Genomic DNA, 21147 nt, shown 5'->3' on the forward strand with positions numbered 1-21147 from the left:
ATTTATTTAACAATGCTTTATAAAATATTACTTTATATTATATTGATTTTCTGCAACATCTATCTGTGTTGTAACATTAGTAATGTGAATGTAGTAATTGTGCCTTTATTTTAACTTTTACAGTTTATTTACATTTATTGGGAGTTAATGAATTAATTTTATTCTAGAATAAAAAGAACGACAGATTGAACGTGTTCATGGTTCCTTATTATAAAGCCACAGTTTGGAACCTTAAGGTTTCTATGTGTTATTGTTATTGCTGTATTATATGGCTTCTTTTAATCTATGTATTACTATTAGTTCATATTACTTCATACATCACAATGCTATAAAATATATTGTTTGTTAATATAATATAATGTGCACATATCTCATAATATTGCACATTGTACACTATATTTATGTATACTTATACCTATTTATATATATTTGACATATTTTATTTTTTCCACATATCAAGACTTTTGTAGTTGCAACAATTTTATAACTTTTGCACATTTATATATTCAGAGAAATAACTGCTATATTAATTTATATAAAGGTTGGGTCTTTATATAATATGTGGAGCTTTCAGATGTTATTTCTTTAATGTCACATGTATTTCTCGTAAAAGGCTCTTAAATGAATTTTTGACTTCTGACTCTTGTGCTCTGAAAACGTTTAACATTTAATCTCAAACGGACTTGTAAAGTTGTATGTATATTATGTTTATTCTGTGTGTAGGCAATTAAAAAGCCATTTCTCTCAATTGCTTTGAAAACCCAGCTCAAGTTGATAATAAATTGACACAGAGAAAGTGGGATCATATTAAATCTTCAATGCATCACTCAGTTAATCATTATCATACATGCATTCACACATCACATTCAGAATTAGTTCAGGTAGACGACCACGTGTAGTTTTAAACAACCACACACAAAAAATACCATTATTTAACAGTCAAATATAGAAATTATATATTGGAAATATTTATATATTATCCCCCCTATTTGTTTGTAAAATATCTTGCACAACAAACATTATCACACATTTAAAAACCTGCAAAATAAAAACTTTGAAAGTGTAGTAAATACAACATAAGGAATGCCAATTCCAAGGAATCAGATCTTATACAATCGTCAACACATTTCCTGTCAGTAAAAATTAAATAACTAATGTATTTGTATTAAAGTAGCATCATTAAGATTGTGGTAGTTCACATTGTCTGTGCATGAGCCTGTGGATTCCAATGTTGCAGTTTCCCCAGTGTGGGGAAGTCGATCTTATCTTCAAAGCAAAGTCAGCCCAAAAAACCTGTCCTCTGCTAAAGAAGCCTCTGTATTCATTCATTCAGAATTAATTAACACTGTGCTTTAAGTTACAATATTTCAGTAACAAATGTTGAGTAACTTTTTGATTTAAAACTGCAATCGGCTCGATATCCTGCCTTCACCTCATACAAGACAATGCCTTACAGAATTATGAAGCATCACGTGACTTCTTTCACAATGAGTGAAAGTGCAGCAGCACTTCTCGCTCCCTTTGAACTCAAAGCGGAGCAGCCTTTTCTTGGTCAAGAGGAACAACCTGGCTTATCTCTTCGCCATAGAGTTCAAAGGTCCACCCTGAGTCATTAACTCTCAAATCAATAACCACATTGTAAAGTGACTAAGAGTAATGGAAAAAACGGTTTTGGGTTCATCTTATCTAACTGAGAATAAAAGTAAGGAAACTGCCATCGGTCTCTCTATTGAGATTTATTCTACCGTCCGTCCGTGGCGTACAGAGAATGCGATGAGTCTGTGGTAAACAGAGCTCAGGAGGACGATGGCCCCTATCACCATCCCGCAGATGAGGCTGAAGGCCCAGCGAGGTCCCAAGATCGTGTAAACCTGGGAGACGAAAACAGGACCCAATGTCCGTGCACCGCTGCCAGAGGCCGTCAACCACCCCATGTACACACCCTGCAGCGAGAAAATCCACATTAATGATTCTCAAATGCATTCAACCATTTCATCATGTTTTAAAAATAAAGCACCTTATCCTATAATCTACTATAATCTTCTCACCTGAGGTTTGGGTCCGAGGATTTTGGAATAAAGTGTGTAGGACATGACGTTGCAGGCTGGGTATCCCATGCCAATCAAGATGTCAGCTGAGATGTACTGACCGATGTGTATTGCGGGAGTATACTGGCACCAGGTCTGTTGATACGGGCATCCTGTTGGTTCTAAAGAGCTGTTGGAGGCTAACGTGGCCTCAGATATGTGACTGACCAATGAGTTGTTTTTTAGGTCTGGGTTCGGAAGAGAAAAAAATATTAATAAATCATTTTTCACTTCAACGGAAACATCTTGTGCCATTAAAACAATCCATACCCGCCCACTGGATTTTTGGGTAATGATTCCCCCATGGAAGCAGGGTAAAGAAACCACAGAATATAATGGCCAATCCTACCAGCAACACAGGACGATCCCCAACCCTGGCAGGAAGTAAACATCCCTGGTGTTTAACATAACTATGACAAGTTCAGGAGTAGTTGTCTTCAACAAATTCACGAGGAGCTGTACCTTTGAGAAGCCACTTTTACAACAAGGAACACAACGATGGATTCAAATCCAATGCAGCACATGATGATGCCATTGTATATTACAGCTTCTTTCCTTGTCCAGGCGAACATGTCCATGGAAAAAGGGGTGGCGATTCTGCAAAATCATAAACAAGTGAAACCAGTCAAGTGTAAATTCGCAGGCATGAGATACTAAGAACTGTCTGTTACACGCCGATTCGACTGCTTCTGTATTCTGCAATGAAATACGTACGTCTCAAAGATGGCAAAGATGAACATGACCATGAAGAAGAGGACGTTGGAGGTCAGGACAGCTATGTAATCAATGGTTTCCTCAGTTTCTTCACTAATGTCATCTCTATCTATAGCAGAAGAAAAGGGGGGGGCAATAAATGCTTTAACCAGGAAACACTGGGATTCACGCTGTAAAGCAGCTTTCAGACATGCACTGAAGTCCGGGTATCTTCCTGAAAATTTCCAGTGGGGCTGTAGAAGAGAAGGTCTGAGTCAGTTGCTCCACACATTTTCCAGAACGAATCCTCTCAGTCCCCTAGTTAATTGGGCTGAGACCATTTGAAAAGACAGCAAGAAGAATTCCAGAAAATTTACAGCGAGCGAGTCGGCGTGTTGATAATGTTTCTAAGACACAACAAATGCATACTGGAAGGATACAGATATCTCAGAAAGAATTAATGTGAATTTTTCATCACAATATCTACTTTGCATTTGTGTTCAATTAAAACATGTGTTCTTAAAAAGCAGAGCAGGACATCACATACCTTCTGTTATGACGTTGATGGCTTGGATGTGTCTTCCATGATCATCCACACGATGCTCTCTGTTGATGAACATAGTAAGGTTATCTTTGTTCCATGTATTTAAATATCAAAAACTACGTGAGCACTTTACATATTGTGTATCTGTGCAGGGGAAATCATCACCTCAGCACCAACAGGACCAGCAGGATGTTGATGAGGCCAAAAGCTGCAGCCAGTAAAGCAGGAGCAGTGTACATGTTGAGCTGCAGATCTATGAACTTCACCGTGAAACCGTGCTCGCCGATGAACGACAGGCACGCCTGAAGTGCTGTCAAATGCAAACACATGCAAATGTTAAGAATTAAACCAAAAACTTCTGTCCTTGTTGACTTTTCAAAGCATACACTACACTGACAGCACGCTGGGCAGCTTTGCATGATCATAACAACATGCAGGCATCGTTACCCGGTCCGAGGATGAAACCCAGGGCCTGACAGGCGCTCATGTTCGCCATAGCACCGGTTCTCTCCTTGAGCGATGTTGCCTCAGCAACATACGACCTCACCACAGCAACGTTGCCTGCCACGAAAAGACCAAATCTACTTTTAGAGGATGTGTGACACTGATCATCAAATTGCAAATGGGGGGTAATGTACATATGTTTGAGAGAAAATAAGAATCCCACACATCACCTGCTCCAAAGCCGACAAAAGCTCTGGACAAGAGGATGTGGAACTTGTTGCTGGTCGTGGGCAGGTATGCATAGGCGTAATAGATATTGCCCAACAGGTTGATGAAAATGGAGCACACCAGTGGCTCCCTGCGTGGTCGGTGATTAGACCACAGGCCGAAAATGGGTGAGGCCACCATCTGACCGAGGCTGTAGGCTGCCACCACCCATCCCAGGAAGCTGGCGTTGGCGCTTGCATCCATCTATGTGAAAAACAGATAGAAGAAAAAGTAAAAGCACAAGAATGACTTTTTTTACTATGCAATACTATGAACAAGTACCATCATTGACACATGCAGATATATTTGACGTGGGAAGTCTTCCTGCTGAATCCAAAGTTGAGTCCCTAAGTGATTATATATAATCTTTGACTTCCTTTTTACCCTGCATTTGCATTTAAACAGCAAAAGCACTGCCCCTTAATCAAAACAAATTCAGAGTCACACATACCTTATGCAAATAGGGCCAAAGTGATGTGATGACTATAGTGAAACCTGAAAGTGAACACAACACATTGATGATTTGGATGCTGCCAAAAATCCCAAACTCCATACCAAACACAACATATTCAGAGTCTATGAGGGAAACAACATAAATAAAACCTATTCATCTCTTAAGGTGCATGTTCTTCCCATGTCTGCATTTACCTCAGCTACTCCAGCGTCCTGCCACAGTCCAAAGACACATAGTGGTTAGGTTAACTGGAGACTTTGTTTACCCCTGAAACTCCAGAAGTGTTGTGTGGACTCAAACACTTCACCCACCGCTCCATCGACACAGTGGTGAGTAGATAATGGGGGAATTTTCATTTTTGGGTGAACTATCCCTTTAATATGTAACTTGTGGCTTTCCTCACCGACGCTGCTGAGGAACATGGTGAAGTACATGACTCTGATGGACCTCCACCGACTCCTGTAGTCTCCATCCTGGGAGTCATCGCTGCACATAAGGGGGGACAGGACAAGACAAGGGGACAGAACAGGAAAGGCCAAGATGAGACAGGACAAGACAAGACAAGGGGACAGTACAGGACAGGACAAGACAAGACAAGGGGACAGTACAGGCAAAGACAGGATGATAGGACAGGACAAAACAAGACAAGGCAGGAGGACAGTACATGACAGGACAGGACAAGACAAGGGGAAAGGACAGGTGGTGTGAAGTTACTGACAGGCTGGTAAAACAGTCTAACATGAATGCTTTACACAATGCACGGTATTCACTTCAGTGTTCTGCAATGTTTGTGCAGTTGCATCACTCCGTGTTTACGGATCTAATAACTCAGCTGAACTCTGTAGTTCGTGGTTGAACTCTCGCCCTCACCTGCTGGCATCGTCCCGGAGCAGCGGCGTGTCATCGTCGGAGTCAACAAGTAGCGACATGTTCCCTGAAAACCCAGAGGGACGGAGTCGCCAACTTTGCAGATATGAAACTGTGCTGCTACTTCGCCATTCAGCAGCGGGACAACTGCGCTACACCGAAATACAGCCCCCGGGCGGCTAGCTAGCTACGGTAGCAACCCGAGCTAGCATTCGCATTGTTATATGATACAACTCTGGTCTAACCTGCTCCACACGTGATGCTCGGAGTCATTTCAACCCGACGTCCTTACACAAGCTAGGTGGCTAATTGGACTATGGCACCAGACAACAATTCATTAGCAATAAAGCTAACGTACTTGAAATGGAAACTTCCGGTCAGGCTTTTCAAAATAACCTCAAATCACTAATTAATCAAAATGAAATGTCATGTTTGTTTTCATTGAGAGCAACTACTCGCATCCATATATAGTCATACATAGACTGTATATGTATGTACAGTCATAATAAGGCATAATCTTAATTTGTTAGCGTTGTAGTACAGCTATTACCGACTTCGTGGTTTTATTTTGGAGACAATATCACACAACATCCGGGTGTTTTCCGTCCACCTTGACGCAGAAAACTCACGTGTTAGAAATCACATAAACATGTCAGAGCAGTGGATCAGGTCCCGTGTGCTCCATTAAAGCGTGGAGCATTTTACATGTGAACACAAATACACTTATTATAAAGGCTCTTATTATAATGTGACGCACTGTGATCTGAAGTTCAGGTTCAAGGGTCTAAGAAGAACAAGATGCTGCAAACACCTTTACATTTCTGTGCTTCTTGTTATTGTGGAATTTATTTTGTGAGTGTTTGCATGTTGGCGTTTGCACGAATACACCGGAGCAAATGTTGTGTTACTCCATTCAACAAAAGAATCCAGTCCTTCGTGGGGGGGGGGGGGGGGGGGGGGCTCCCAGCTGAGGGGCCCCATGATCTCCCCTGCTTTGCAGATCAGGTAGCGACGCCCCTGCTGCCATCAGAGTGTATCTGCGCCCTGGTGGTGAATCCTGGTAGCTGAATCTAAAAACTGCGTTTTATGGAAAGTGAAAGGGAGAGTGAACGTGCAGACAAAGATCAAACACTTTCGTCTTTCATTTTCAAGGTCCACGAGGAAATTTGCTCGATTACGGGAGCTCGGATCTGATTCTAAACCTGAACTAGGTGTTGATTTCTGTCTTTGAAGTCAAATCCTGGACTGGCTTGAAGCATATTTCCATCTGGGATCACGATGGGTAGGCCTACCTTTCATTTTGCTGCGACAGACCCACATTTACCTTTACTCTTTTATTATTGAAGTGGTACTTATTCAAACCAGATCATAAAGCGTGGATTATCATATGTTATGTGTGTCTCCTCTCTGAATTAATACTCCTTTCATTTGACAGGTTTACACATGAGATGTGTAACACGCATGGCCCCTTTGGTGCTTCTTTTCTCATCTTTGTCAACTGCTTCCTCTGGTAAATTTACACTTTTCCTCCATTTTACAATATATTAACTCTACATTCTGACCTTTTTTATGCATGTGATCAGGTTATTGTGGCAATAACTGTTTTTTTCTGGATAATAAACATTCATTTAATTAATGAATTACCATGTTAACCCTTACTAAACCAAATCATAAAATGAATACATATAAATAAACATACTTGGGTAAATGATGCATCCACTAAGTCAACAAAGCATCATCTTCATCAGGAACAATTCTTAATTAATTGGCACAATAAACTCAAACCAACATGCATGGTCTCAAACAAAGGGATTTGGCTGGATACAGGTGAATCCCTCTTCCAACCCTGACCTCTATGGTCCTGGATTCTGGCTGAAGATTGTCAAACAAACATGCTGTTGTAGATACAGTTTTAGTTACAAAGAATTTTTCACTTAATATTATATTTTCGCCAAAATACAGAAGACAAAAACATTATCTTGACTAATAGCATTTATTCTATTGCAGTTTCAAAGAGCCTCGTGGTTTTGGTCAGGTCACCTGTCTTAGAGCCCCTGGGTGGAGAAATCACACTACCATGCTGGCTCAATCCACCACAGAGTGCCGAGGCTCTGGAGGTACGCTGGTACCAGAATGATCGATTCGATACCCCAATCATACATTATCAGAATAAAGAAATGGTAGCAGATCCTTCGTACGTGGGCCGAGCCTCATTTGCCCTAAAGGATGCAGCATCCGGTGGGCTGGGAGCAGGAGATGTGAGCCTGAAGCTGCAAAATGTCAAGATTGAAGACGTGGGAGATTACATTTGTTATGTGAGCAGTGATCATGGTTATGACCGTGGAAGTGTCAGTCTCAAGGTGACAGGTGAGTGTCAGTGAGAAAAAAAACATTCTAAAAAATGTCTCCACCTTTACATCAAATCTTCTTCCTCATCATTCCACTTCTAGAAATGGGAACCAGCCCGCTCCTGTCAATGGCGTGGGCAGAAGAAAATGTGGTGAATATGAGCTGTGAATCTGAAGGCTGGTATCCGAAGCCGAGGCTGCACTGGACCGACCACAAGCACAATCTGACCCCAAAGAGTTTGCAGTACAGCAAAGTCTCTTCTGGTCTTGTGTCAGTCCACAGCTGGCTGCTGGTCCCGAGCTCCTCAGAGGTTTCCTGCTTAGTGGGTCTCTCTGATGAGTTAAAGGACTCAAAGGAGGCAAGAGGGCGTCTGGGAGTCCTTCCTCAAGCTGACAAACAGGGTACAGAAAATTGTCTGACTCTTAATTTTAATAGAACATTAATAAAACATTTATTAAGATGTATTGTTTTTTATTTAGTGCCTGGATCAGTGCCTGGATTGGTGATCACCATTCTAGTCCTTGTGGCCCTGTCAGCTGTACTTGGAGGACTGTACATCAAAGAGAGAGGTACACATTGTCAATTTCTTTCGGCTTTCACGCAATAAAAAGGAGATTTGAAGAAATTCATCAACACAATCAAAGTCACAAATCATAGTGTTAATGTGATGTTCATGTAAGTATTAACTGATTCTGTGCTGTATCAGGCAGTTTGCAACTAACAATTATTCCATTATGGCAAATTTTGTGTCAGAAAATAGTGGCAAAAAGTCAGTTTATTAAGTTTACCTGACTGCAGAAAATCCAGCAAATAATTTTACTTAATTTTCACCTCTAGTTTTACGGAAGAAAGACAAATCAGAGAGGAGCCAACCTGAGGGTAAGAAATACCTCACACAATCACATGGAGCGCATTTCATTATTAACTCAGTAGAGCGCATACCACCAATAATGGCCCCCTTAAATTCAATCAATTCACACCAAGTTTCTCACACAGAGGCCAGTCCCCTAAATATTCCTGATTTCTTTCATCAAGATCCATGAATTATTCACTGGGAAAACGGTGAAAATGCCCCTCCCCCCAAAAAAACACTCAAATCCACAGCTTTAAAGCAAGTAAAAGTAAATTCCTGACCTGTCCCTTTCTCCGGATCCCCACTAGAATTTAAAGCTTTCTTCCAGGACCCATACTGGATCCTTCCACAAGTTTGGTAGAAAGTTTTTTTTTTCTTCTGGATAATAAACATTCATTTAATTAATTCATTACCATGTGTACCCTTACTAAGCCAAATAATAAAATGAATAAATATAAATAAACATACTTGGGTAAATGATGCATCCACTAAGTCAACAAAGCATCTGTAATCTCCATCAGGAACACATATTTCTCTCGTATCGCCAGAAAATGTTCAGGGCTATAAGATGATAAAATTGATGGTTATAATACAGAGGATGGAAAATGAATTCTTAATTAATTGGCACAATAAACTCACACACACAAGTTCGGTAGAAATCCGTCCAGTACTTTTTGTTTCATCTTGTTTACAAGCAAGTATATGTATGTGAATTTATTTAAAAAACAATCTGAGCTCATGGGTTAACTTTTATGTTTTGTGTTTCCAGAGAATAAGAAGCTTTTACAAGAAGGTAAGAAGTTACTCACCCACTCATTGTTCTCATGACATGTATTGAATTTAAATAGGAGCAGACTGTCCTTACGTGCTGGAGATTTGTGTTGAGTCCATGTTTACTGTGTCTGTCTTTGTTTTACAGTTGAGGGGACATCTCTTGAAGAGGCCAAAAAGCATTATGGTAATCTAAACTTTTAAGAGAATCACACTGACCATATACATTATACATCAGCCTATTATGACTCTGTCTGATTCAAATCAATTCTTTCATTTTTCAGTAAATATTGAACTCGACAAACGGAATCCAAACATCAAAATCAAAGATTGTATCTTCAGAGAAAACATTGATCCTGATGGAAAACCGGTTACCTGTCTCACAGTGATTAGGGGAACCCCTGGCTTCACTTCAGGACAACACTACTGGGAGGTGTCTTTGGAAAAACCTGGAGTAGGGATAAAAATGTCCTGGTGGGTGGGGGTAACACAGGCAACTGACTTCCCTCTGCAGGCTGAGGCTCTTTCTAGCACATCTAATGGTTTCTGGTTCCTGTCGTCCTCCCCTGTCAGAGCAGGCAGCCTTCAGTTAAACACAGAATCAAAGGTTTTACTGCCTGTCAGCTCAAGGCTGAAAACAGTTGGTGTGTATCTGAATTATGACAGTGGAGAGCTTTCCTTTTTTAATGTTGATGATGAATCTGTCATTGTGTCTTTCATAACTACATTCCATGGTGAAGTCTTTCCGTTTTTCAATCCTGGTAAAGGTGACAAAGGAACTATGGAGATATTAAAGAGGACAGAACAGTGAATGTAATGGCATGGGCAAAAGAGCCTGAATCTTAATATCTTTTGAATCCAACTTTTCTATATTAATAGTTATACAGATACCACAAATAATAGTGAAAAGCATAGAGGGGCGAATCATAACCTGTACATGTGTTGTATATACTTTATTGTGAAAATGCCATTTCATCATGACAGCATGTAAACTACATGATGATGCATGATAATCTAAATAAGATGTAGGTCATGTCTCTGTATTCTTATTGGTTGCAAAATGTAATGCATTCCTATACTGCTACACATCTGAATTATAATTAATTCATATTGACGCCATAATTAAGTCATTCCTTCTATATAATCATTCAGTGATATTATTCATCATATGATGAATAATAATTGTCTTATCACTATAAGGTTTAGATTGTCTCTATTGTTTGCAGAGCTTTCTTGGTGTGTAGGGCCCTGACCCATACCACATCCTTCCAGAACGTTTTGTTAAATATTTCTTACAAGATATACAAGATGTTTTTTGCTCTACTTTTTTATCTCATATAACGTTCATGTTACGATTGATGTGTTCACATTTTAATACCTGAATAAATTCAATGAATCTGAAATCTGGCATCTTTTAGTTGTTTCACTTTTTGTTGTGTCCTCGGCGTAAAACTCACTTTACAGTCCAGTTTAAGAAAACACAGCAAAATGTCATACACTTTAATAAGTACAGATAGTATTTACATTATGTACACCATAACACAATACTAACTTTGTCATCACTACTGTATACTTTTCATAGATTAAGAAGTATTTACATTATGAATACGACCATGTGTTGATTCGGAAATAAAATTTGTTTGGATATTCTTCTCATATATCGCAATAAATTCAAGTAGGCGTGCCTCGATACATACTAGTCTGAAGATGATCATGATAAGAGGTATGCAAGAACCGATACACAGACCAGTGCATCATAGTCCAAGACTTTGAGGAATACTTCTTTAAAACACTTGTCTGTTGGGTGTTGTGGGCTGATATCAAACAAACTATACAAGTTCATACACTTCTCAGTCCCGAAGACGTAGTTTTTCTGTGGGTTTTTTTTTTTAACCATCAGAACCATTGGCGTCTTCCTCCAAAGCTTTAAAGTCATGTTTGGTCATCAGCGTTCAATGGAGGAAAATGCTAGACAGAAGATCGCCTGTTGTAGTGTGTCCCGGTGGTCTAGAGGTCTAAAGCGCACACCGTATCACTGCAGACACCTTCTCTACTCCGTATCTCATAACAGCCTCCACTCCACTGTCAACTAGCTAGTAAAAATGACATAAAAAACAGATCTTTAAAAAAAATGCATTCACTGTGTCTGAACTCATATTCACAATTACAAGAACATCTTGTCCAACCACTTAAAAATACATCTCAGAAACAGACACTGGGGATCCCAACACTGAGAACGAACGATCCTTAACTGGAGAAACAGCATCCGTTTTTTAGCTTAGTCACTTTTATTACACTTCTCCCTTATGACCAGGGTGATGAGACGGGGAAAGATGCTCTCCACCACGGCCAAGAGTTTATATCTTCGTGTGATTGCTGGTGGTTTATACAGTATGGTACGTGTCCCTCTGTCACATCTTTTTTTAACCGTTTTTTTCTCTAGCAAACTGCGGCGGCGCTTTCCCTCCTCCCCTGCTTCTTCAGCAGCTGGATGCGGTTGTGGACGTAAAACTTGATTGCCCTCCAGTCTCGCTGGTTGCTCACCAGCAGAGGGCAGAGTTCGAGGCAGCGCTCACAGTCTGCCTTCGCAGGGACTCGCAGCTCCATGAGGTTTCGCTTCAGGTGAGTCTCCACTGCTACACGCTCTGCCTCCGACCAGGGACGCTTCAGTACACCACGCTTCCCTGTGAGAAAGACGAGGTGTTGCAGAATTTAAACAAAAAAAGTGAACAGGATTCTCTGTTTATCAGACTGATGGTTACCTGATTTGGGTGGAATACATCGCCTCTTGTGGACGTTGGCTATAGATGGGCTAACTGGAGATGGAATGGACACTCTCTTCTTCCGCGGCGGTCGACCCGGTCCTTTCTTCTTCACTATTACCTCAACCTTCTCCTTCACTTCCTCCTTCTCTTCTTCTGCCTCAGAAACCTCTGAAAAGGAGTCTGCTGAGTTTCCAGACATCACTGTAGGACAGAGATAAACCAGAGGGTGGTTAAGTCAAATCAAAATAAATAGCACAATCATTTCTGAGTAAAGGGAGCAACTGCAGTACTGTAATGTACCTCCTGGGGGCTCACTACAAATTGGCAGTGAAAAGTGCTTAAACCAGCAGACTGACTGGTGGAGTCATATGTAATAATGCACCAATTAAATTGTGCCTTGGATTAGAAATATTTGTTATCTTACTAATAATTTGTTCTTTGGCTCTAAGTGTAGTATTTGAGCTTTAATCAAGTCATATATCTGATGTTGTTTTGCTTTAAAGAGAAGACTTGAGGGGGATATATGGTATCCTAAAAATAAATAATGAAAACATAAAAAACAAACAATTTCAAAAAACATACAAATAATTTTTCAACACATGGTTTGAAGCATCTACTCATGAAATTTTTGTTGCAAGAAAGATTTCTCAAAAAGTAAAAACAACAAATAAGCCAATCTATTCTATACATTTGGCCCTCCACAAATGTTATTGTGAATATTTTCTGTCAAGTAAAGCTTTCCACTGTCCACCACTGTTGATTAAACCACTTCAAAATGATTTAAGTGACTGAAATTATTTCTAGAGTCCAATACATATTAATGGTCCCACTTTTTAAGTTCAAACTCACCAATGCTTCTCAGAAGCAAAACCTGAAATGACTTAAATACCTGCTGATGGGCTCAAATACATACATCCTTGTGTGTGTGTGTGTGTGTGTGTACCATCCAGCTCAAGGCAGATGTGCTGCAGACTCATCCCTCTGAAAAGAACACCTTCCTTCTCTCCATAAAGAACAACACGACCCACCCGGCCCATGAGAGCAGGATCACGAATGATAGAGGAGCAGTTCTGGGTCACGTGGTACTCTCTCTCCAGGAAGTCCTCCAAGCGTTTGGTTGATCCACCTTGGCCTTCACCCTCCTCCAACAGTAGCAGCTGTGTAAGGATAGCTACCTGCCGCCTTGCTCTTGTTGCTGTCAGTGCTCCCGGGTTCTTAGCCCCGCTGGCTCGAGCCAGATTCCTCAGGAGGTCCGTGCCCCGGAGAGGGGTGGCAGGAGAGTGGTACGGCCGGGAGAACACGTATGGGCTCTCTGGGTCCACACCAACATTGGGGCTGGTTTGAAGGAGCAGGTCCAGGCAGGACTCACAGTGTGGGGGGAGAATAAGCGGCTGGACGCGACCACGCTTGCCTAAAACGCCGGCCCGTGGGAGATGAGAGAGGACCTGGCGCTCAAAGGGGGACAAGAGGGCTTCCATGCCGGAGGGGGGGCTGGTGCTGGAGATGGCCTGTGGGGTGATGCGGCTGCGGTAGTCCTGGATAGTGAGTTTGGCCACCTCACATTCCCGGTGGCGGTTGTAGAGGATGAGCAGGGAGAGGCTGGAATGGCAGAGCAGGCGCCATGCCTCGGCGGAGTGAGGAGAGCGGGTTAAAGAAAGGAAGGAGGAGTGCTGCTGGCGGCGGAGGTAGAGGACCAGACAAGAGAGGGAGGAGAGCAGCGGAGACATGTGATGTCTTTGTGTGCTGAAAACAGTGAGAAACAGCCGTTAAATTAGTGATGCACAATCCAGCAACTAATGTTATCAATAAATAAAAATGGGAAACGAGTATCAGAGACAACCAAACCTTGTAATCTCTCCATTCTTCTCTTCTGCAGGTTCATCTTCACCTTCTGCACTCAGCTCTAGTTCTTCTTCTGGATCTATGTCAGGCTCTGGAGTGGGGGGTGGAACTAGCTCCTCTTGACTTCTTGCGCTCTCCACCTCCACCTTCTGCTGCTCCTCCTGCTTTTCTTTCTTCATTCTCCGACCCCTCCTTGGAGTAGGCGGAGCAGGCGGCGGCGATGGACTCTTAACCCTGGTCACCACAGGAGGTGCAGCGCGTTTTGCAGCAGGTGCTGATAAGCTCGGCCCCTTCTTAGCCGCTGTGGGCTGACCCGAAGGAGGCGGGGAAAGCGAGAGGGAGAAAGAGACGGCGCCTGTGCTCGAGCGAGTAGCTGGCGATTCCCTCTCCCTGGAGAAGAGAGAGGGTGGCGCAGGGTTCGAGCCCGAGGGCTGTGGGACAGCAAAGGAATGACTGTGAGTAGCAGAGGTGGAGGACGACGAGGGTTGAGGGTGAGAGGCGCTGCCGTTTGAGGAGCTGTGAAGGTGTGCCAGCTCCATGGCTGTTCTGACCTCAGGCTGGTTGGCGTGGTGTTTCTCCAGGTGCCGTGCTAGAGAGCGATAGTGGCGCCCGCAGTACGGGCAGTGCTGCCGCCGGCTCACTGTGGCACCGCTGGAGCTGCCGATGTTAATGTTGATGTTGTTGTTGATGTTGGTGGTCGGGGGAGCCAGGGTGCTGGCTGGGGACTGGGACTGGGATCTGACTGGGGGTGTGACAGGCGCTGGGCGGGAAAAGGAAGAGCACGGGCGCCCAGGTCCTCTGGAGGAGGTGGGTGAGTTCTTTTTCTTTGAATCAACAGCGGTTGGCAACTTGCGCTTCTTGCGGCGCCGCAGCATTCGGCCCCGAATTTCTTCGATTTCCTCTTCTTCATCATCATCGTCATCATCATCATCTTCCTCCTCTTCGTCCTCCTCGCGATCGGAGTCACTGGGTTCAGAGTGTGTGAGTGGGGAGGATGAGGGTGATAATGACCAGGAGGGGGTAAGGTAATCGGAAACAGAGAGGGACAGTGGGTGGGGGCCAGCCTCATCCTCCTGGTGAGAGACAAATTTCAAATTCATTAACAGGGTCTGCAGTTCTATTAATTCACAAAAAAACACTGTGTTCCTTAATTTCCAAACATATTCGTTTTGATGTTTTCATCGAATGAGTTTACATTAAGAAGACTATAACCAGAATTATTTATAATGTCCTTATCTGTAGTTGCTCACCATTGCATTCTCGCCCCAGTCTGTCAGGCTGTAGTCCACTGTGATCTCCTCCCCTTTGGCGATGTCGCGGATTGCTATGACGACCAACCGTACCTGCGTCCCACAGTGGACCTCTCGGATGCGGCAGTTGGGTGGCGGATGGAAAAGCACGGGCCCCCGAACCCCACTCGCCCCTTCCTCTCCCAACTCTGGCACACTGAAAAATGCAACCTGATGTTAGTAATATGGATCCTCTATGAAAAATACAAAACAGGCAGCAGATCACAGCGACCATGGTTGGTGAGGGGTCTCCTTACCAGAGCTGAGCAGGATCGGGCAGGTAGTAGGGGCTGCCAGGTGGAGGGAGGCGGTCCTCTGCACCCTCTGGGTACTGGCCCTCACCTGAGATGGAGAAAACTGTTTCTATCCATCACATCATAACAGCTTCATCAACAACGAGCCTTATGTTAGAAAGATAAAAGGTGTTGCCTTCCAACAATACACTGATGACTACAACACTTGTTTTCTATAAGCACCAGAATGGATGAAAACACCAACAGCATGTGGCAAAATGATTGTGTGTGTGTGTGTGTGTGTGTGTATATACCAGGGCTGTAGCTGTGTTCTGACATACTCTCCTCCTCCTCATCTTCTGTTACATACGCTCGGTCGCACACCTTCACAGGTGTCCCCTTCCTTTTTCTCCCACACACGCGGCTGTAAAAACAAAACCAGGGCTTCGTTCAGCATAATGACACGTTCAGACGCAGCGGCGCTCAAGACTCTGGTGCTGGAAGCGTCTGGATAAAGGGCAACGGAAAAGAGCGGAGCATGCGATGCCACAGTAAGGCTGTGAACTACATGTGATGATAGCAGCAGTGGCTTCTACTCAAGGAAATTTTACATACTTTTGATTTGACAAACAATGAAAACACAGTTGTTTAGAAACATGGATTTTTTTCACAATCTGCATTGTTGGTTTTGGTATCGGGTGTAAGGATATCTTTCAATGGTGAGTGTTGGAAAAGGGTTAGGGTGTTACTGCACACACATCCTGTTTATGCTGGCTTTAATTAAGACTGTTCACATATCAGTAAACCTTCTAGATAAAATATTCTGTGTACTGTGTGAGAATGTTGTATAGTAACCTATACACGTTTGCCCAAATTTTGCCCATACATTTGCAGATAGCTAATAGAAACATTTTTAGATGTCCATAACGCAACAATTTTGAGCTAAAACTATAAAAAACTATACTCACTTCATCAATTGGTTAATCAGCAAAAACATAATCAGAAACTGTTTTGATATTTGATCGTTTCAGAAAATTATTGCTGCAAACGTTGCAAAATTCTGATCGAACAAAAAATCAAACATCTGAAGACAAAGTTGACAAAGCCACAATGGCCATTTATGACCATTATTAACATTTCATTGATGACAAAGGGAGGATTCATAGCAGGTTTATCATTAAGGTGTATAAGCTGCAGCCCTAATTCAATTTACTGAGATCAAACGGCAGCAAAACCTCACAATAAGAGCCTGTACGTTGGGGATGTTTGAGTTCGAAAATTACCATCAAAATAGTTGCTGATACTGATAAACTAATCAATTCAGCCACTATTTATTGCAGCTCCAGCCAAGTTAGAATGAAAACCACCATCTTTGACAATATATTTTATCACAGCTTTAATAATGGTCTCAAGTTTCCCTGTCACTGTTTTCATGTGCAGCATCATATTATAATCTTGTGCAACATCAAGTTAAATATCACGTGCAATATCTATTTGTCTAGTTGTATTCTTTTGTATTCTTGTAACTTATCTTACTTGTATTACAGAATCTTTAGGCACTGCATATTTTTATACTTCACTGTATTTATCTATTATAATATTCTTTGTTATTGTAACTTTGGGGCAAGATTTTCAACGTATGGTTACTTTTCAATGTATGGTTACTGTGTTCTAAGTTAACTCTAATGCACAAGTCAGTCCTAATGTACGTTCAGTGTATGTTACTGCCACTGGATGCTTGAATTTCCTTCGGGATCAATAAAGTATCTATCTATCGATCTAAGATCTGGCACAAGAATTTCCTTTGGAGTTAATATATATATATATATATATATATATATATATATATTATCTTATCCCTCTGAGCAGCTGTACATCAGTCCCTAAACGTACAGATCATAATGGAGGAACTAATATTCTTCTGTGGACAGTAGCTGGGTCTCAGGTATAATTATGATTTTAACAATAATAATATTGGACATTGCCCCACCCCTTTGTTCAATCCCGTCAGGCTGTATAGATGCATTGTCAGAAGGCTGATCGCCTCCACACGCTGTGTTCGATTCTGGTGACACTTCACTTCTATCGGACACATTTTGGTCGTGGTCAGCAACTTTGTTTACTCGAAGCCAAAACAAGCCACGAGTGACGACGTGCAGCGGCGGAACACACGGTCCGAGAGGAGAGCGTGAACACACGGGCTCTGCTCGACGACACGTTCACATGCATGTGCAGCCGATCACGGCAGACACACGACAACACACCCGAAGATCGGCCAGGTTACCCCCCGATGGTTCCTGCTGGGTGCATGCTAACGTTGATGCTAAACCAGCGCTAGCCCTGTTAGCTTCTAGCAGCTAGCGTCGGTCAAAACATCATGAACCGAGCGGCTGGAGATGAGCGAGGCGCGGAGGAGGCGCGACCTCCCGGGACACAGCAGCTGCCGCCGGGTGAAAAAGCAGCGAAGCTCGCTCCCCCTGCTCCGTTTTCTCCAATTTAACCAAAGGAGAAACGCACGCGAAATAAAGGCTCCTAACGTGAACTGAAACAGACGCGCACGCTTGCAGCGGCGCGTGCGTCCCTAGTGTTGGAGCTGCCACATTTCCCCGGAGGAAAAACGAGCCCGCGCGGCGGCGAACCGGCGGCCCGACACACTCACTCACCCCCGCGGCGGCGGCGGCTTGCTCCCATCCCCGTCGCTGTCGAGGGTCGGCGGCTCCCGGTAGTCAAAAGGCGAGCGTACATTCTCCGCCATTAGGACTCCCTTCGCTACCTCTCGCGCTCCGGTAGATCGCACAACGCGCATGTGCACAACATCCCTCTGGGGCTCTAATGGTAAAATGGGGTGCACCCACCTCTGAGGAGAATAAAGAGAAACTACAACACAATGCCACACACTTGTAGTACATGTACAGTATTATCGCAGTACATCTTCATAGATGTTCATGTGAGAGCTCATGAAGTCACGTGCATTTGAATCAGTGCTTTGAAGCAGTGGTGGAGAGAAGTACTCAAGTACTACAATGTAAAATATCGAGGCACAAGTACTCTACTCGAGTATTTCCATTGTATGCTTTTTCATTTTTCCACTGTACTTTATTTCAGAGGCAAATATTATATGTTTTTATTCCACTGCACTTATTTCAAAAGTTTTACCCACTAGTTACTCTTCGAATAAAGATTTCAACATGAAGGTTTTGTAAAATGTGATTTAAATGTCTGTGATTACCCACAGTTTCAGCATTCCAAAAATATTACACCTAACTACTACTGCAAAGATTTTAAAATCAAGGGTTTAAAAACACTTGGTTAGCTCATAAAATGCACTGTTAAATGTGAATCAGTGGGTTCAAACCAATTTCACAGGTGATTGGACAGTAAAAAGTCTAATATAGACTAATTGTTCATTGCCTAGAAAGATGAATATAAATGTAACAAAACTTTTCTCTCATTAATCATCTCATGACCCCTAAGATTTGTTTTCCAAGGGTGGGAGCCAACAGATTAAACTACTGATGAGTTCTTAGAGTCCATCTGTAAAATTAGTAGTGGAATAAGTATTCAGATTCTTTAATTAAATAGAACTACCAATACATACACGTACTGCTTCTCAAGTCAGCAGAATTTACTTAAAATATCAAAGTAAAAGTGCTGCCAATTGTAGGTGTGGTATCACTATATATTATTTTATTCCCTCTAAGAATTCACGTTTGGTGCAGCAACTCAAAAGTATGAGTTACACATGTTACAAGTGATATTCCAATGCTCTCTATTCGTGAGTGTTGTTAACTTCCAAAATCCATAGTCTAACAAAGAGTGGCCTGAACTTAAATGAGCACTCAGATCAATACCTTTGATTAAAAATGACATTTTGGCAAACACATGATATAAAATATATATATAACAGTCAGTTATATAGTAACTTATCTTGTGCACACTCAATTTGTGGCAGAGATGGTTGCCACTTAAGGCTTTATCTAAATACTTTGGAGTTGAATATCAACAAAAGAATAAATTATTACACCTAATTTTCCATGTGTATGTCATAATAGTGTATAGTTTTATGATTTGGTTCTGATTACAAAAAAAAGCATAAATCAACTTCTTATAGGTCATTGGTGCAGAAAATACTATATCTCTATCAAATTATAAAGCTCTATTTACAAAATAATAATAAAATGTTACCGAGAAATTATAAGTGTAAATGCAGACGTGGGGTTTAGAAACAATGAAGTAAAGTCAGCATCAGTAAAACACAAAGGTTAAGATTGCCTTTTAATCTTCAATGCACATCCAGTTATTTATCACAGAGATAAAAGAAAAGAACGACACTGAGAAATCCGCCAAACCGGCAAGTCTGGACGTCACAGCTCATTCACGCACTGAGGCTGTGCTGTGTCAGGCATTTAACTCTAACGTGAGGTGCAGAGTGTTTGATACGTTTGGCTACAGACAGTACAATCCTAACAGAAGATATTGGTCTAATATAGTGGTTCTCAAACATCTGGCAAAATGTTAGAGAGCCACAGGTCTATTAGTTCAACCTCATGAACAGTGTAGCAGCACATTCAAGTGTAATATCAGGAGAGAACTTGGAGACCGGAGCAGCAACTTGATTATCACAGATTATGTCAAACAATAAAATATACACGCATTCTGTCTATATATGGAACTACTAAGAATAGATATGTTAATAATGGGGTACAATAAGAGCTAGGTGACTTATTAAAATAGCTAAGGGCTACAGGTTCAGCTGCACATCAGTCACAGTTTTAACAGTTGGGTACTTTGGCTACATTCTAGCAGTTAGTAGATTCTGGAGTGTTATGAACAGCACATATTTAGTCATCAAAAGGTGAACTCACTTAAATAAAATAAATTACACACTGTATACAAAAAAAGATATTTCCAAAACACTATCTCTGCCACCGCACCAGGCGAACCAACCTTTACACACGCAGAGTGCAAACTCACTGGGTTTAAAGTGAGTCTGCCTTGCTTCTTTGTCAAAGGAAATAGCAACTGTGGGAAACTAGAGGTCATTTTAGCACTTGCTGTGGAAATACCAGCATCTGGGAAAACCTGTCTACTGGGCTTTGTTTTAGAAAGGAGCTTAGTTGTGATTTCAGTTGAACAGGGCTTTTAGAACCTCTAGTGTTCACAGAGGATATTCCGCATGACCTAATATTTCATCTGGAATAAGTACAAGACAAAGCTGGCTGTTAGTGTTGAGTGAGTTCATTCAGGGATGTTGCTAGATCCAAACGAAAAAGAGTTAGATCTCCTCTGCTCCTGTCGTCTCTGTGTGTAAGATGTGGAGGGTCTGCACGGCGTGGTCGGCCCAGTGGATCAGCTCCAGCAGCACGCGATAGGTCCACATTTTGAGCCCAAACGTTCCCCCAGCACCGTCGGGTTCCTACACGGAGGAGAGCAGGTTAACTTAAAAACATCCAGATGCATCATAAAAAGAAAAACATAAAACTAATTTACTGAATGACTAGTTTGCCTGCAGCTAGTAAACCATTAAATCCATCGCTGCTCTGAGTGATCTGAAACAGAAACAGTCAATTTTACATTTTAACGTTTTCCAACTGATCATTGATCTTGATGGAAAAAAAGTCAAGCAAATTTAGGGGACTGATATCTCTAAGTGTGTGCAATTTGGTACAGCTTGAATTTAAGGGGGCTG

At 42.0% G+C, this 21147-nt stretch overlaps 3 protein-coding genes across 4 annotated transcripts; 1 reads left to right on the plus strand and 2 right to left on the minus strand.

Moving 5' to 3' along the window:
• Positions 1–802: 802 nt before the first annotated feature.
• Positions 803–5714, minus strand: mfsd8 (major facilitator superfamily domain containing 8). 2 transcript variants are annotated; one of them, XM_020095643.2, is made up of 12 exons: positions 5360–5714; positions 4893–4975; positions 4487–4530; positions 3999–4239; positions 3772–3885; positions 3490–3634; positions 3328–3386; positions 2802–2910; positions 2550–2684; positions 2358–2461; positions 2049–2275; positions 803–1943 (listed from the first exon to the last, which is right to left on the minus strand). In XM_020095643.2, exons 1-12 carry the CDS (start codon positions 5416–5418, stop codon positions 1737–1739), a joined length of 1527 nt encoding a protein of 508 aa, XP_019951202.2. In that variant the 5' UTR covers positions 5419–5714; the 3' UTR covers positions 803–1736. The 2 variants fall into 2 exon arrangements, with proteins under 2 accessions (XP_019951202.2, XP_069375292.1); XM_069519191.1 differs by lacking the exon at positions 4893–4975 and having other exon boundaries at positions 5360–5712.
• Positions 5715–6403: 689 nt separating this feature from the next.
• LOC109634868 (butyrophilin subfamily 1 member A1-like) lies at positions 6404–10732 on the plus strand. Its single transcript, XM_020095644.2, has 9 exons — positions 6404–6638; positions 6792–6866; positions 7364–7723; positions 7807–8106; positions 8185–8274; positions 8543–8584; positions 9328–9351; positions 9478–9516; positions 9614–10732. The coding sequence occupies exons 1-9, from the start codon at positions 6635–6637 to the stop codon at positions 10138–10140; spliced, it is 1461 nt and encodes a 486-aa protein (XP_019951203.2). The 5' UTR covers positions 6404–6634; the 3' UTR covers positions 10141–10732.
• An 83-nt stretch (positions 10733–10815) lies between these two features.
• Positions 10816–18288, minus strand: LOC109634866 (uncharacterized). Its single transcript, XM_020095642.2, has 8 exons — positions 18122–18288; positions 15773–15882; positions 15483–15567; positions 15187–15382; positions 13940–15009; positions 13038–13837; positions 12092–12295; positions 10816–12013 (listed from the first exon to the last, which is right to left on the minus strand). The coding sequence occupies exons 1-8, from the start codon at positions 18262–18264 to the stop codon at positions 11769–11771; spliced, it is 2853 nt and encodes a 950-aa protein (XP_019951201.2). The 5' UTR covers positions 18265–18288; the 3' UTR covers positions 10816–11768.
• Positions 18289–21147: the final 2859 nt, after the last annotated feature.

The sequence above is a fragment of the Paralichthys olivaceus genome, chromosome 22 (genome assembly GCF_024713975.1).
Source record: "Paralichthys olivaceus isolate ysfri-2021 chromosome 22, ASM2471397v2, whole genome shotgun sequence".
In the NCBI taxonomy this organism is placed as follows: domain Eukaryota; kingdom Metazoa; phylum Chordata; class Actinopteri; order Pleuronectiformes; family Paralichthyidae; genus Paralichthys; species Paralichthys olivaceus.